The 12,240-nt window shown below is 47.4% G+C and overlaps 1 protein-coding gene across 3 annotated transcripts; it reads right to left on the reverse strand.

The window, feature by feature from the left end:
* Positions 1-179: 179 nt before the first annotated feature.
* Mtfr1l (mitochondrial fission regulator 1 like) lies at positions 180-12,185 on the reverse strand. 3 transcript variants are annotated; one of them, XM_076861003.1, is made up of 7 exons: positions 12,091-12,185; positions 9,150-9,284; positions 8,544-8,648; positions 5,322-5,431; positions 4,901-5,112; positions 3,295-3,616; positions 180-1,527 (listed from the first exon to the last, which is right to left on the reverse strand). In XM_076861003.1, exons 2-7 carry the CDS (start codon positions 9,171-9,173, stop codon positions 1,422-1,424), a joined length of 879 nt encoding a protein of 292 aa, XP_076717118.1. In that variant the 5' UTR covers positions 9,174-9,284; positions 12,091-12,185; the 3' UTR covers positions 180-1,421. The 3 variants fall into 3 exon arrangements, with proteins under 3 accessions (XP_076717118.1, XP_076717119.1, XP_076717116.1); XM_076861004.1 differs by lacking the exon at positions 12,091-12,185 and adding an exon at positions 11,453-12,084 and having other exon boundaries at positions 3,295-3,580; XM_076861001.1 differs by lacking the exon at positions 12,091-12,185 and adding an exon at positions 11,453-12,084.
* Between the last annotated feature and the right edge of the window lie 55 nt (positions 12,186-12,240).

Below are 12,240 nucleotides of genomic sequence, written 5' to 3' on the forward strand. Positions count from 1 at the left end.
CCGGATGGGGGTAGTCTTTTTTGTTATTTTATTTTTGTGGTGGTTATACAGCATATTCAAGTTCTGTACTTTGTTTAAATAGTCCCCCTAAAAAAAGTGTGATGTATATAACCTAGATGTAGCTGTTGTTACTCTTCTTTCACAAGGTGTAAAACAAGTGGTAATTAAGACATTACCAATTTTACTTTTTAAAAAGAAACTTTTTAATATATTCTGTCATTGCCCTGAACAGGTCTTATTTGGCCCTTTCTTACCCAAAGCATAGTCCACAAGGTGGCAGTTTCTCATGTTGCAGGTAGAGTACCTGAGGTTTAAACAACCTCTAGGGGCAAACCTGTAAGTATAAGATGGAACTGCTTTTAAGAGTTTAGGGCAAAATCTCTCCATAAAGGGGAAAGAAACTTCCTAGGGAAGTTTACTTTTACGAAAGTGCAGGACTTTATAAGAAAAAAGAGTAAGCAAGCCAGGAGCCTAAAAGTTCATGTACCTTAAAATTAATAGAAATCCTCTACCCTTAAAGGATGCTGGATAATCACAACTCAGAGATGGACAAAGAAAATGTACTATTTCTCCAAATCCTTCATTTAATATCAGCTAGTGTTTCAACCCAAACACACACAGTATACATACCTAGAGAAAGGGCCCTGAGGGCATCTGAGTCATGCATGCATGATGCAGTTAAGTATGTACCTTGGCCCAATTCAATGGAATAGTCAGCCAAGGGCCTGAAAGGATGGTATGCTCTTTCCCCTCCCCATTTCTCTTACCTACTGGACTTACTAGAGTCCGTGGAAGAAAAGTTTTCAGTCGGTGGAAGTGATGAGGCCTCAGGGCCTTGGAGGGTAGATTTGGTTGTACAGTATTATAAAACATGTTTAAGAAAAAATAGCCTAGGCCTCCCAACAGCAGCCCAAGTCTTGGCTGGTCCAGTGGCCTGAACTCTACATCTAGACAGGGAAGGGGTGACTGCTGGGCATTGGTGTAGGTTTATGATGGAGCAGCATAAGATATTCCCTGCCCTGTGAACATGTACATAAACACTTGTAGCCCCTTCCCCTCAGCCCTACTCTGCTGCAAGAAAGCTGCTGAGAGTAAGTGACAGCTGGCACAAAGTGTCTGGTGAGACCAGTTATGGGGTCTAATGCAGTGAAGTCAGTCATTCATTTAGGTCCTATTTTCACACAGGGACAAGGAAAAACAAACTTCTTTCATTCCCCTTAAGCTGAGACTCCACCATATACAACTACCTGAAACAAGTGTCTCAGCTCAAATGGAAAACATATAATCCAGCTCTTCTCTTTCAGCCCAAGATCTAGCTTGTCAGCAAGACTGTATTGAGAGGCAGAAACATCTGCGGTGAGGAAGGCAGCTATTGAAGGAATTCCAGGAGCATGAGACTGAGTTTGCAGAGTGGAGTGCCATCAGTTTCCTTTTCTACTGATATCTTCTTCCTTCAAAGCAAACTTCCTCCTTAGGACCTCAGAGATAAGCACAGCAGGGTCTTCCTCCTTCATTAAACTCCGGGTCCTAGAGAGACAACAATAGCTTGTATTTAGGGGGAACTTGCTCTGTGTCTGCACACAATATCTCACTGAATCCTCAGAACAATCTTGTGAAGCAGCTGCCATTACAAGTCCCCTCTACTGATGGGAAAATGAAGCACAGAAGGGCATGCTGTTTGTCTACAGTCATTGGTAGTCATTAAACAAGTGATGAATCCACACTTTAAAACCAACCTTGCTAGTTCCCAATCTCACTTAATTAGAAGGCTGTACTACTTCTGGAAATACCTATACATAAGGTATAGCAAAATAAAGGACCACTGGCCTCTGGTAGCTACACTTCGGCTTTATGACCCTATCTTTCCTTAGTAGCTTGTCCCAAGAGTCTACAGGGGAAGGAACTGATGACTCTTGGCCATTCTGACTTGTTAGTTCTGAGGAAAAGTTGTGTTAAAGATTACCTACTAGGGTTGGGGATGTGGCTCAAGCGGTAGTGCGCTTGCCTGGCAAGCGTGCGGCCCGGGTTCAATCCTCAGCACCACATACAAACAAAGATGTTGTGTCCACCGAAAACTAAAAAATAAATATTAAATTCTCTCTCTTAAAAAAAAAAAAAAAAAAAAAAAAAAGATTGCCTACTACCTTGTCCTGCCCACAGGGGAGCTGAGAGAGAGAATTTTATGAGATTCGGAATCAGAAAAAAATTCACATTTCATAAGGAACTCTTGGGACCAAACTAAGATAGACTCAAATTACCTGCTATATCATGTAGTGATGCCCATATATTCTTTTTTTTTTAATATTTATTATTTTGTTTTAGTTGTAGGTGGACACAATATCTTTATTTCATTTTTATGTGGTGCTGAGGTTTGAACCAAGTGCCTCACGCATGCTAGGTGAGCATTCTACCACTGAACCACAACCCCAGCCTCGCCCATACATTCTCATGAAGGTGTTCTACTGGTCTTTAGGCAATATATAAGGGGCAAAATCGACCATTAAACCTTAAAAGTAAATGAATGGTTTATCATAATTCTGAACTCTTGTGGACAGGGCTACTTTCTTTCTCATTCTTAGTCATCAACCTAGCTTCTTCTATTACAAGGAGAAAAAATCCCAGGACAGAACTTGGCAATAAGGATCTGATGAGCTCCAAGCAGCTCAGACCATACTTGGAGACACTGGAAGGGCTTTTTTTCAAGGGGGCTGGAGGTGGCCTCCCCAGACTCCAGCATATTCCCATAGAAACAAGAGCTCCACTCCTTGGTGATTCTGCTTTGGTAAATTTATGGTGTATTTTTAACAAACCTGAGCAATTACAGGTTTAGAAACTACCTGTGAATCTCAAAAGCCTTGTACTTGCAAGGGCTTTTGCATTATGGACCACTGTCTTTTAAAGCAGAAATACTTGACTTTTAGAAATTCTCCTTGCACCAAGACGTCTATAGTTTTACTGTGTCATACAACCCTAAGTCTGATGTTGAGACCCGGAAACAGTGCTACTTAGCAATATGAAAACTAAATGATGAATCCACCTAGAGACAGAAGTTGGATTAGATGAGCTTCTCTGTAAAATTCTCACTAGTCTAACATTTGGTTGGGGGCAACTTAACCCAAAATGTGAAGTGTTGCTCCTTCCTCAAACTGGGGTCCCAGCATTAGCAACCATGTAGTTAGCAGCTTTATGAACCAGTGACATAATGGCTACTACCGAGGACTTGTGTAAGTGTGTTGCATCCAATCACCACAGGCAACTTAAATAGGAAACCAGGTCTCCCTGTCAACTACTTACAGATCTTGGCTCTGTTTTATCCGGTGAAAGTCCTTTAGGATACCCATCATGTCTGCAAAGCTGCTGGCCTTGGACAGAGAGATGCAGTCATCCTCTTCAGACGAGCTGCAGGTAGCTTTGTGTTCTGGTTTACAACATTCAGGGCTGGCAGAACAAAGCAGGGGGACTGATGGAAGCTCAGGGACCTCTACCTCGGTCTCCTCGGTGATGTCACTAATGACAAAGGAAGTTGTAGAGTGGAATGAGGATCCAAAACAAGGTAAGGGAGAAGAGACATTTGAACTTCCTGGAGATAAGAAATCTGGCGTTAATGAAGCCGAAGCTGAAAGAGAAAACAACAGGCATGGATGGACATTGGGGCTACAACATAGCAGTGATCTCTTCTCCCCACAAGCACTGCCTATGGAACCTATTTATTTCTTGGGCTGACACTATGGCATTCTGGGAGAGTACAGGATGGTATATATAGCTAGTGATGGGTCCCTCACTATCCTTCCCACTTAGGGGTTTAGAAAAATGGGGAAGCATGGGGCTCTTCAGTGTTCCAGAAGGACCGAAAAATCTATCCCATAAAAGCCTCAAGAGTTTCCATGGTGGGCTACAGGGTGACAGCCCTGGCTTAAATTTATGCAACAGTGACAGCGGCAAGGCCCATATTTGTTATTTCTCTCACTGGGACACTGCTTTTGATTCTGCGCCTTTGAATCTTATTATCTGTGAACTAAAACTATTCTGGGCAAAAACTAGAATGGTGGGGGCCTTCTAGTTCCCCAAATCTTTTTTTCTTTTTTTAATATTTATTTATTTATTTTTTTAGGTGTAGATGGACACAACACAATGCCTTTACTTTTTTATGTGGTGCTGACGATCGAACCCAGGTCCCGCTCTTGCTAGGCGAGCACTTTGCTGCTGAGCCACAATCCCAGCCCTCCCAAATCTTAATAGACAGAATTTCCTCAGTATCTAAGAAATATTCTCTGATTTTTTTTCATAAGCTAGTTCTGCTTATCTTGGATGACCAAAAAACAAAACCAAAAACAGCCATGAAATAGAAATGGGAAATTTAAGTGCAGTCCCAACTGATAAGGTTTAGCACCTATGACTGAGTCATTAAGAATCCTGGTCAAGATCCACCTGTTGCTTGTCCATGCCTCTCTGCTCAAGGCTGGCTCCCACCCATTTCCATTTGTTCTGCCTTAACTATAGACAGAAAGCTGGAGAGGTGACCTCTGGTAGAAAGGACAAGGAAAGAGAGGATAGGTGCTTAAAGGGGATACATCTTGTGGTGGTGGTGAATGCTTACTAAATTGAAAAAAGCAAAGAGTGTGTGATCTTAAAGACACCTGGAAGAGGGCACTGATTTTTGTGGCTAAGGGAGGAAATCTGCCTGAGGTCATAGGATGACCAAAAGTTTTGTTCCTAACCAAACCATTTATCCCAAAGTGACTGGTGGAAATCAACCAAGGGCCAACAGACTAGTTGGGCCTCAGGACAACCCCAGGGCCCTTGGCTTAAGCCCTCCTGAATTGGACCACCATTTTCCTGCCCAAAGCCAGGGGGAAAAGGACAGCCTATTATATTATAGCTCTGAATCAGGGGCTCCTACCTGCATCAGCTGCTACTATCTTGGCAATCTGGCTGCGCAGGTGGCTCAGCTCATCCTGCAGCTCAGTGGTGCGGCTTAGGGCTGGCAGGGCTGGTTTCTTCAGGGCCAGGAGCCTCTCCTCAGACCCACGCAGGTTGGGCACAGAGGCATTGCGCTGCATGACAATCAGAGGACTGGGCTTCCAGGTATGCCTCAGGGGCCGTGTATCACTCCTGGACCAGAGAAAGATAAAACATGTCCATCACAGACAGATGGCCACTGCATCCCTTCTAAAATTCCTTCATCTCCTAAGTTCTGCTCCCCTCTGAGCCCACAGCTCTCATTCCTGTTGCCTCCCAACCCCCAGCCTCTCACAAGCCCCTCCTTGCTTTTTGCCACTTTGGGGAAGAAGCTCCCCACTCCTAGCTGCTGCCTTAGCTACCTGACCCGGGCATATGTCTCCTCTTCATCTGCAGCAATCCAGGCAACGTCTGCCAGAGTAGGGACTGGGGGCACATCTCTCATGCACAGGTCAGAGATGTTGGGCAGGGTCTGTGGGGAAGCAAAATTCACCAACATTTACTGACACCATGATGAGCCAATCAGAGATGGCAAAATGCACAGGGTAGGATGGGAGGCATCTAAGCCAGAATTAAGTGTCACGAAGACTTCCTAGGGTTGTGGAAGGGGGTTCTTGGTTGCAAACAGCTTGAGTAAGGAGTTCAGAAGCAAGTTTCTTTAGGGTCTCAGTTATTTTTTCTTTCTGTTTTTGGTACTGAGGATTGAAACCTAGGGTACTTTATCACTAAGTTACAAGCCCAGTTCTTTTATTTTTTAATACAGGGTCTTGCAAGTTGCCCAGGCTGCTTTGGAATTTGTGATCCTTCTGCCTCAGTATCCAGAGGCACTGGGATTAGTAGAGGTGGCTACTGTTTAAAATTATATTGCCCTATAGGTTTAAGAATACTGATGTAGGGCTTGGGTTGTGGCTCAGTGGTAGAGAACTTGCCTAGCACATGGGAGGCATGGGTTTGATCCCCAGTATCACATAAAACTAACTAAATAAAGGTATTTAAAAGGAAAGAAAGAATACTAGAGCTGGGAAAGGTATTAAAAAAAAAAATACTAGAGCTGGGCATGGTGGCCTTTAATCCCAGTGGTTTAGGAGGCTGAGGCAGGAGGATCAAGAGTTCAAAGCCAGCCTCAGCAAAAACGAGGCACTAAGCAACTCAGTGAGGCTCTGTCTCTAAATAAAATACAAAATAGGGCTGAGGATGTGGCTCAGTGGTCCAGTGCCCCTGAGTTCAATTCCCAGTACCCTCCCCCCACAAGAAAAGAATACTGATGTAAATTCATCAACTTGTTATATTGATGGTAGATTTCCCCTGGTTAGCTCTGTATACCTTTATAGATAATTTAGTTTATTTTTTATGTGTGGTGGTTGGGATTTTCTTTGGTGCTAGGTGAATCATACAGTCAGTTGGGATCTACGTTATTATGGCATTGGTTTGTTTTTAGGTTTTTTTTTTAATATTTATTTTTTAGGTGTAAATGGACACCACACAATGCCTTTATTTTTATGTGGTGCTGATGACTGAATCTGGGTCCCCCTCGTGCTAGGCAAGCGCTCTACTGCAGAGCCATAATCCCAGCCCCTGTTTTTAGTTTTTTTTGTGGTGCTGGAGATGTAACCCAGAGCGTCATGTATGAAAAACAAGTGCTCTACCAGTGAGCCCCAGCCCTACCACTGTTTTGTTAAGCAAACCTGATAACTGAATATTTAAATAAAAAAGGAATTAACTGTACAAAAGCAACCATAAAGGTATTTTTAAAATCTTTTTTTTTATATTATAGATGGACACAATATCTTTTTGTATTTACTTACTTTTATGTGGTGCTCAGGACTGAATCCAGGGCCTTACATGTGCTAGCTAGGCAAGTGCTCTACACTGAGCCACAACCCCAACCCCCATAAGGGGATTTTTTAACCCCTCAACCCAAATGAACAATCACCAAGGAAAAGAGTGGCTGAGTAAATGGTAACGTGTTAAATGAAAAAAACAGGAATCAATCTCATGCTGATTATGATTAAAACAAAATCTGGGCGTGGTGGTACACAACTATAATCCTAGCAACTTGGGAAGCTGAGGTAAGAGGATCACAAATTTGAAGCCAACCTCAGTGAATTGTAACACACCTAAGGTAATAAAATAATAGCACATACCTATATGTGAATTAAATGCAAATATTTCTGCTACAAATTGCTTGGTAGGTGGATTAGGAGCTGATAGCTTCTGCTTTTAGATAAGGAACCTGGCATTCACAGGAGTTAAGTGATACCCCAGGGTCAAAGCAGGACTTTCACTGACCCAGGAGCTACTGCTAAGATGAGCCACTTCAGGAAGGCGTCCATTTGCTTTCCTGAATTAGCTCTGAATGTTCCATTGTTCTTGACAACTAAATCAATTAACACAGTTAAGTACTTTGCACAGTGTCTGACACAAAGGATGTGCCCAGTAAATGTCAGCTACTATTACTAATACTGTTCATATATACTCCTGCACTGAGAAAGACTTAATACTGTTCATATATACTCCTGCACTGAGAAAGACTATGTCCTTGATTGTCTCTGCCCAGCAGCATTTGGTCAATGGACTGGTATGTACAGTCTAGTGTGGGGACAAATCATGGAGTCAGTAACACTCCCTAGTGTATTCCCTGTTTCTGATACTTCTAAGGCAGCCAGAACTACATCCTGTCCACATCCTTTAGGTAATTCTGAATAGCTAGCAATATGGGTCATGGGACAACCCCTCATCCACACATATTTCCAACCCCATTCCTGGCTCGAATAGACATCACTTCTAACTCTAGAACTAGTTCCTACAAAGTTAGCATCATTTTTGTTCTGCCTGGGCTCACATTCTTTCATGTATATATTTCTGTCTCTTCTGTGTGGGCAGAAAGCAGTACTTCTTTTATGTCCCAGCTTCCCAAACTCACACACCTTAACCATGTAGCCCTGAGCTAGTCCCTAATCATGAGTTCCTAGAGGAAGACTGCTCAGGCTAATACTATCTAGCTTTGGACTGCAGAAGGGGGTCTCAAGAGACCTGGGCCAGGTAGGAACCTCTGCTAAAGAGTGTTAACAGCTCCCTAGACACAGAGGTAAGACTGAAGGAGCCCAGTAAAAAAGCGGTCACATTTGGCCAGAAAGAGGATGGGGACAACAGCCTCAGAGAACTACTAAAAATAGTGCCCGAGTAGCCAACTCAGGGCTCATGAGAAAAGCAGAGTTCCAAAGACAGCACTTTGTCCCATGTGGGGACTTGCCAGGTTGTGGGCAAACACCTCAGAGCACAGACATAACCTGTCTGGAGATTTGATTCAGCAAATGCCTTTGGCCTGCTCTGATAAAACTGAACTGTTGGAAATCCAAGTCAGCAGAGACAACAAAGATGCAGTGAAAGATTATTAATTTATGAGCAAATGTAAAGTCTTGAGCATTGTGGTAACAGATTTGTGTCCAATCATAGTGACCAGGATCTACTATAAGCACTTAGTAAATATTTCCTGAACAACTGAAAAAGGGACCAGGAAACCAGGTGGCACCAACCTCCCATGAGGTCTGAGCTTCTACTTTCCTTGTCCTTCTAGCACTCACCTCAAACGATGCCCGGGGACATGGTTTCAGGGGAAGATTGGTCCCAATTCTTCTCACTACACTTCGAGCAGCCCCATGTGGCTTGTTTTGCCAGATTGGAATAGTCTAGAGCAGAGAGACAAGCAGCTATGACCTCAGAAACAACAAATCCACCTATTGTCTCTGCCCTCTCCTCTTTAGCAGGGAGACTTGAATTCCCAACTCTAAGGGACAGGGCACCCTCTGGCAGAAAGTCAAGTTCAATTATGAGTGAGTGCAGGTTCTCCAATTGCCAGCCTTCACTTTGGCCAGCATTCAAAGGGACACCTGCTGCTGCTAAGAAAGTTGGGAGGGCCCAGGGAAGGGGCTAGGAATAGCTGGGTGTAGGGACCACCCAGGTTTCCCTCCCTTCCCTCTTCACAGAAAGGCAGAAACATATTGACTCCTGAAGTGTCCCCAGGATTATAATAGGTTCTTCCCTGGGGGAGGAGGGAGGAGGGCAGTCTTGCTCCAGTTCCAAGCATCCAGGGGAAAGGAAGAATGAATTAGAGTCTCAGGGCCTCAGTACCTCAGCAGGTCCAGGGCTCAACTTTCCCCACCTTACCCACGCCCTGGAACACCCCTTACCACATTAGCTTCCATTCCCGACATTTCAGCCAGCTCCTGCACTTGAAGGACAAGGTAGCCACAGGGCAGCTCGGGAAGGCAGGACGTGTGACTCCTTCATATCAGGCCATCTCAAGGAACCACAGATTTCCCTTCCTGTGAAATAACCCCACAAAGGGGACTCAATGGACACCACCAAAGTCCCACAACACCAGGCCCTGCAGAGCCATGACAAAAACCAAGACCTCTGAAGCTTCACAAGGGAGAAAACCAGCCCAAGAGGCTGCCCTCAGCTAACACTGGCTTCTCCAAAACCGCACTCTTTTAACGGTTGTGTTTCAAATTTGCTGGGTGAGCTTGGCTAACCCAGGGAGTCTTCCTGGACCCTAACGTTTCCTGAGGCAAAACTTCAAAAGATGTTAATTGAATTCTCTGGTAGCTATGAAGCTCCTAGAAGAGCCTAAGTGAAAATACCATCCAAGCTCTGCACTGATTCTTGAAGATGAGATGCAAAAGCAAAGCATGGAAAAGCACTGCTAGGCCCCCACAAGGGGGCAGGAAAGGAGACTCAAAGGCAGCTGGCAGAAATGTCTCAGCCAGCTCAGGCCAGTCTCAGTCTACTGAGCTACAGGGAAGAGAGACTTTTTTTTTTTTTCCAGAAGAGGTGTGTGTGTGTGGGGGGGTGGGGTTGCTGGAGAATCAAACCCAGAGCCATGTGCACAATACTAGTCTCCCACTGAGCTGTACCTCTAGTTCAAAGACCCAAAATTTCCCTACCTAACTTTGCAGCTATAGGTAAGTCATTTAACCTTTCAGAATGTTGGCTTCTCCATCTGTTAAAAGGTAATAGGAAAAGCTATCACTCCGGGCCCTTAAAGGTCAGTGAAATTGGGGTGGGTGGGGGTGGGGGCAAGGAATTTTAAGGTGCTTAGTGGACTTTAAAACAAAACAGGTGGGGTCACTCCTGATTGCACTCTCCACAGCTACTTATGCATGCAGCAGATGGGGTGAGTGAGCTCATGCATTAATACCCATTAGTGCCAAGCCAGGCCCTGAGCTGTAGGGGTTGTGGAAGGAGTAAGATACAATTGTAATCCCAAGGCACTCACAGTTCAGCAGAGAGACAGGACCTGAACTCATTACCCTAAGGAAGCCTGAGGATCATTACTTGGCAGGCACACTAGGCAGATGACCTGGCAAGTTCTGCGCCCTGGCCCCCAGGCCCCATGGTGAATTCAGAGAGGGTAGGAAGGGAAGAAAACAGGGAAAACAAGTCCCACACCGGAAGGGGAGGGATATGTAAAGAGGGGCAGAGTACCATAAAGCTGCAAAGGTATCTGGGTACAAATTAGGAGGGCTAAGTATGCCTGGGTGAGAAGTCATGGCGGGGCGGGGAGCCCTGGGCCAATTCTGAATGGGACAGAATGGAGTGACAACAGCTCTCTCCAGAGAGAACTCCTTTAGAGAGTTTCTCCCATATCTCAGGAGACAGTGTAACAACTTTATGATACACATGGAGAAAGGAAGCTGGAGAGAGGAAGGGACTTGTCTAGGGTCACTCAGTGGTCATGCAATAGGAAGTGCATTAAGTCTTTTCAAGCTTTGCTGCCTCTGTGCCAGGCTCTGTACTCAATGTCAATGCAACCCACAGTTCACTTAGCAGTGCCTCTAGATCTCCCACTTCAGTCACTACAGCCACTCCCTGTCCACCTTGCCTCCAAGATTTGGCTGGGCCTAACCCTCACTGCCAGGCGGCGGCATCTTTCCAAAGCAGTGTTGCCTGCTACAGCCAACAGGACTAGACTCCTCTCATGGCCTGTAGGGTCCCTGTAAGAGCCACCCCCCCATCTTCCCCGGCTCTCTCTAGGCCAAGTTTCCTGCCGGTGACAAGGCCTGTCTGGTCTGGCTGGACATTAACAGCCACACCTCCTGTTTCTCCCTTGCCTTCTGCCCTCTGGCCACGCTGTCCTGCTGCCAGCCTCCAAACAGCCACCTCTGAGCCCCGAGTCACACTACTGCCTCTGCTGGAAACACTCTGTCCAAATTCCTAGTCCCTCCTGGGAGCTCTGCTCAAGCATCCCTCCACCTCGACGGGGTCAGTCCTCTCCCGATAACCCGCAGCGCCCTGCCTCCTTCGGAGGCCGCTTAAAACAGAAACTGTAACCAACGCTTGGCCGGGAGGCCGGGAGCTCCCGGGGCGCAGCTCGCCGCCTGCCAGGCCCCAGCAAGCGCTTAAACATTCCAGGAATTCAGGGGACAGCGGAGGCCAATACCAACTTTGCTGGAAACCCCGCCCACGTGTCACTGCTGGAGAAGGCTCCTACCCCGAGCGCCAGCGGCGGTAGGTCTGAGCACCACGGCGCTGCCACGGCCGTTTCCGTGGCGGCCGTCCGGACGTTTGTGCGGCCTTCCCCGGGAGGCTGGGAGCTGCTCCAGAGCGGGGCCTGGTCTCGGCGGCACTGGGCCCGGCGCCCCGCCGAGGCCGGGGCGCTCAGCAAACTTTGCCGAGCGCAGCAGCGGGCGGAGGCCTGCGCGGACAGCCCCCACGGTTCCCGCGAGGGCCCGGAGCTGCTGCGCCGGGGGCAGCCGCGCGGGACCTCGCCAGGACGCGTCCCCAACCCGGGCCAAGGTCGGCCAAGTCCTCGTCGCCTGCCCAGCGGCCGTTGGACCCGCAGTCCAGGGGCCGGAGTGCGCGGGAGCGAGGAGGCGGCAGGGCAGCGCAGCCTGGGCCAGAAGCCTCCGGTCCGGCTCGGTCCCTGTTTGGGGGTGACTCGTAAAGCAACCACCCCTCGGAGAATCAGTTTCCCCCGCCACAGGAGGCGGACAACGGCGGCTCCCGCGAGAACTCGCGCGGGAATAGCGGACGTCGGCTGCGCTCGGCGCCCGGCACCCGGGCCCTGCCTGCGGCGGGGCGGAAGGACCGCGCCCCCGCCTCCCGAGCGGCCCCCGGGGTATTTCTCACCTCAGACTCCGGCTACGGGACTCTCTCACCTCACGGCCCCTCCTACCGCCCTCACTTCCGCCGGCCCGCCCCCCGGAAGCTGTCCTCTGCAGCTGCGCACCGAACGGCGGCCCCGCGCGCCCTGGGGAGGTTGGTCCGGCTCGGGGCGGG

The sequence above is a fragment of the Callospermophilus lateralis genome, chromosome 7 (assembly GCF_048772815.1).
Source record: "Callospermophilus lateralis isolate mCalLat2 chromosome 7, mCalLat2.hap1, whole genome shotgun sequence".
In the NCBI taxonomy this organism is placed as follows: domain Eukaryota; kingdom Metazoa; phylum Chordata; class Mammalia; order Rodentia; family Sciuridae; genus Callospermophilus; species Callospermophilus lateralis.

What these genes read in the sequence shown, in the direction of transcription:
- Mtfr1l (XM_076861003.1), bottom strand. Translation starts at nt 9,173, where the DNA reads ATGTCGGGAATGGAAGCTAATGTG. An exon ending in CGGGAATGGAAGCTAATGTG is followed by an intron (nt 8,649 to 9,149) that starts GTAAGGGGTGTT and finishes TCTCTGCTCTAG; the next exon opens with ACTATTCCAATCTGGCAAAA. An exon ending in GTCCCCGGGCATCGTTTGAG is followed by an intron (nt 5,432 to 8,543) that starts GTGAGTGCTAGA and finishes GCTTCCCCACAG; the next exon opens with ACCCTGCCCAACATCTCTGA.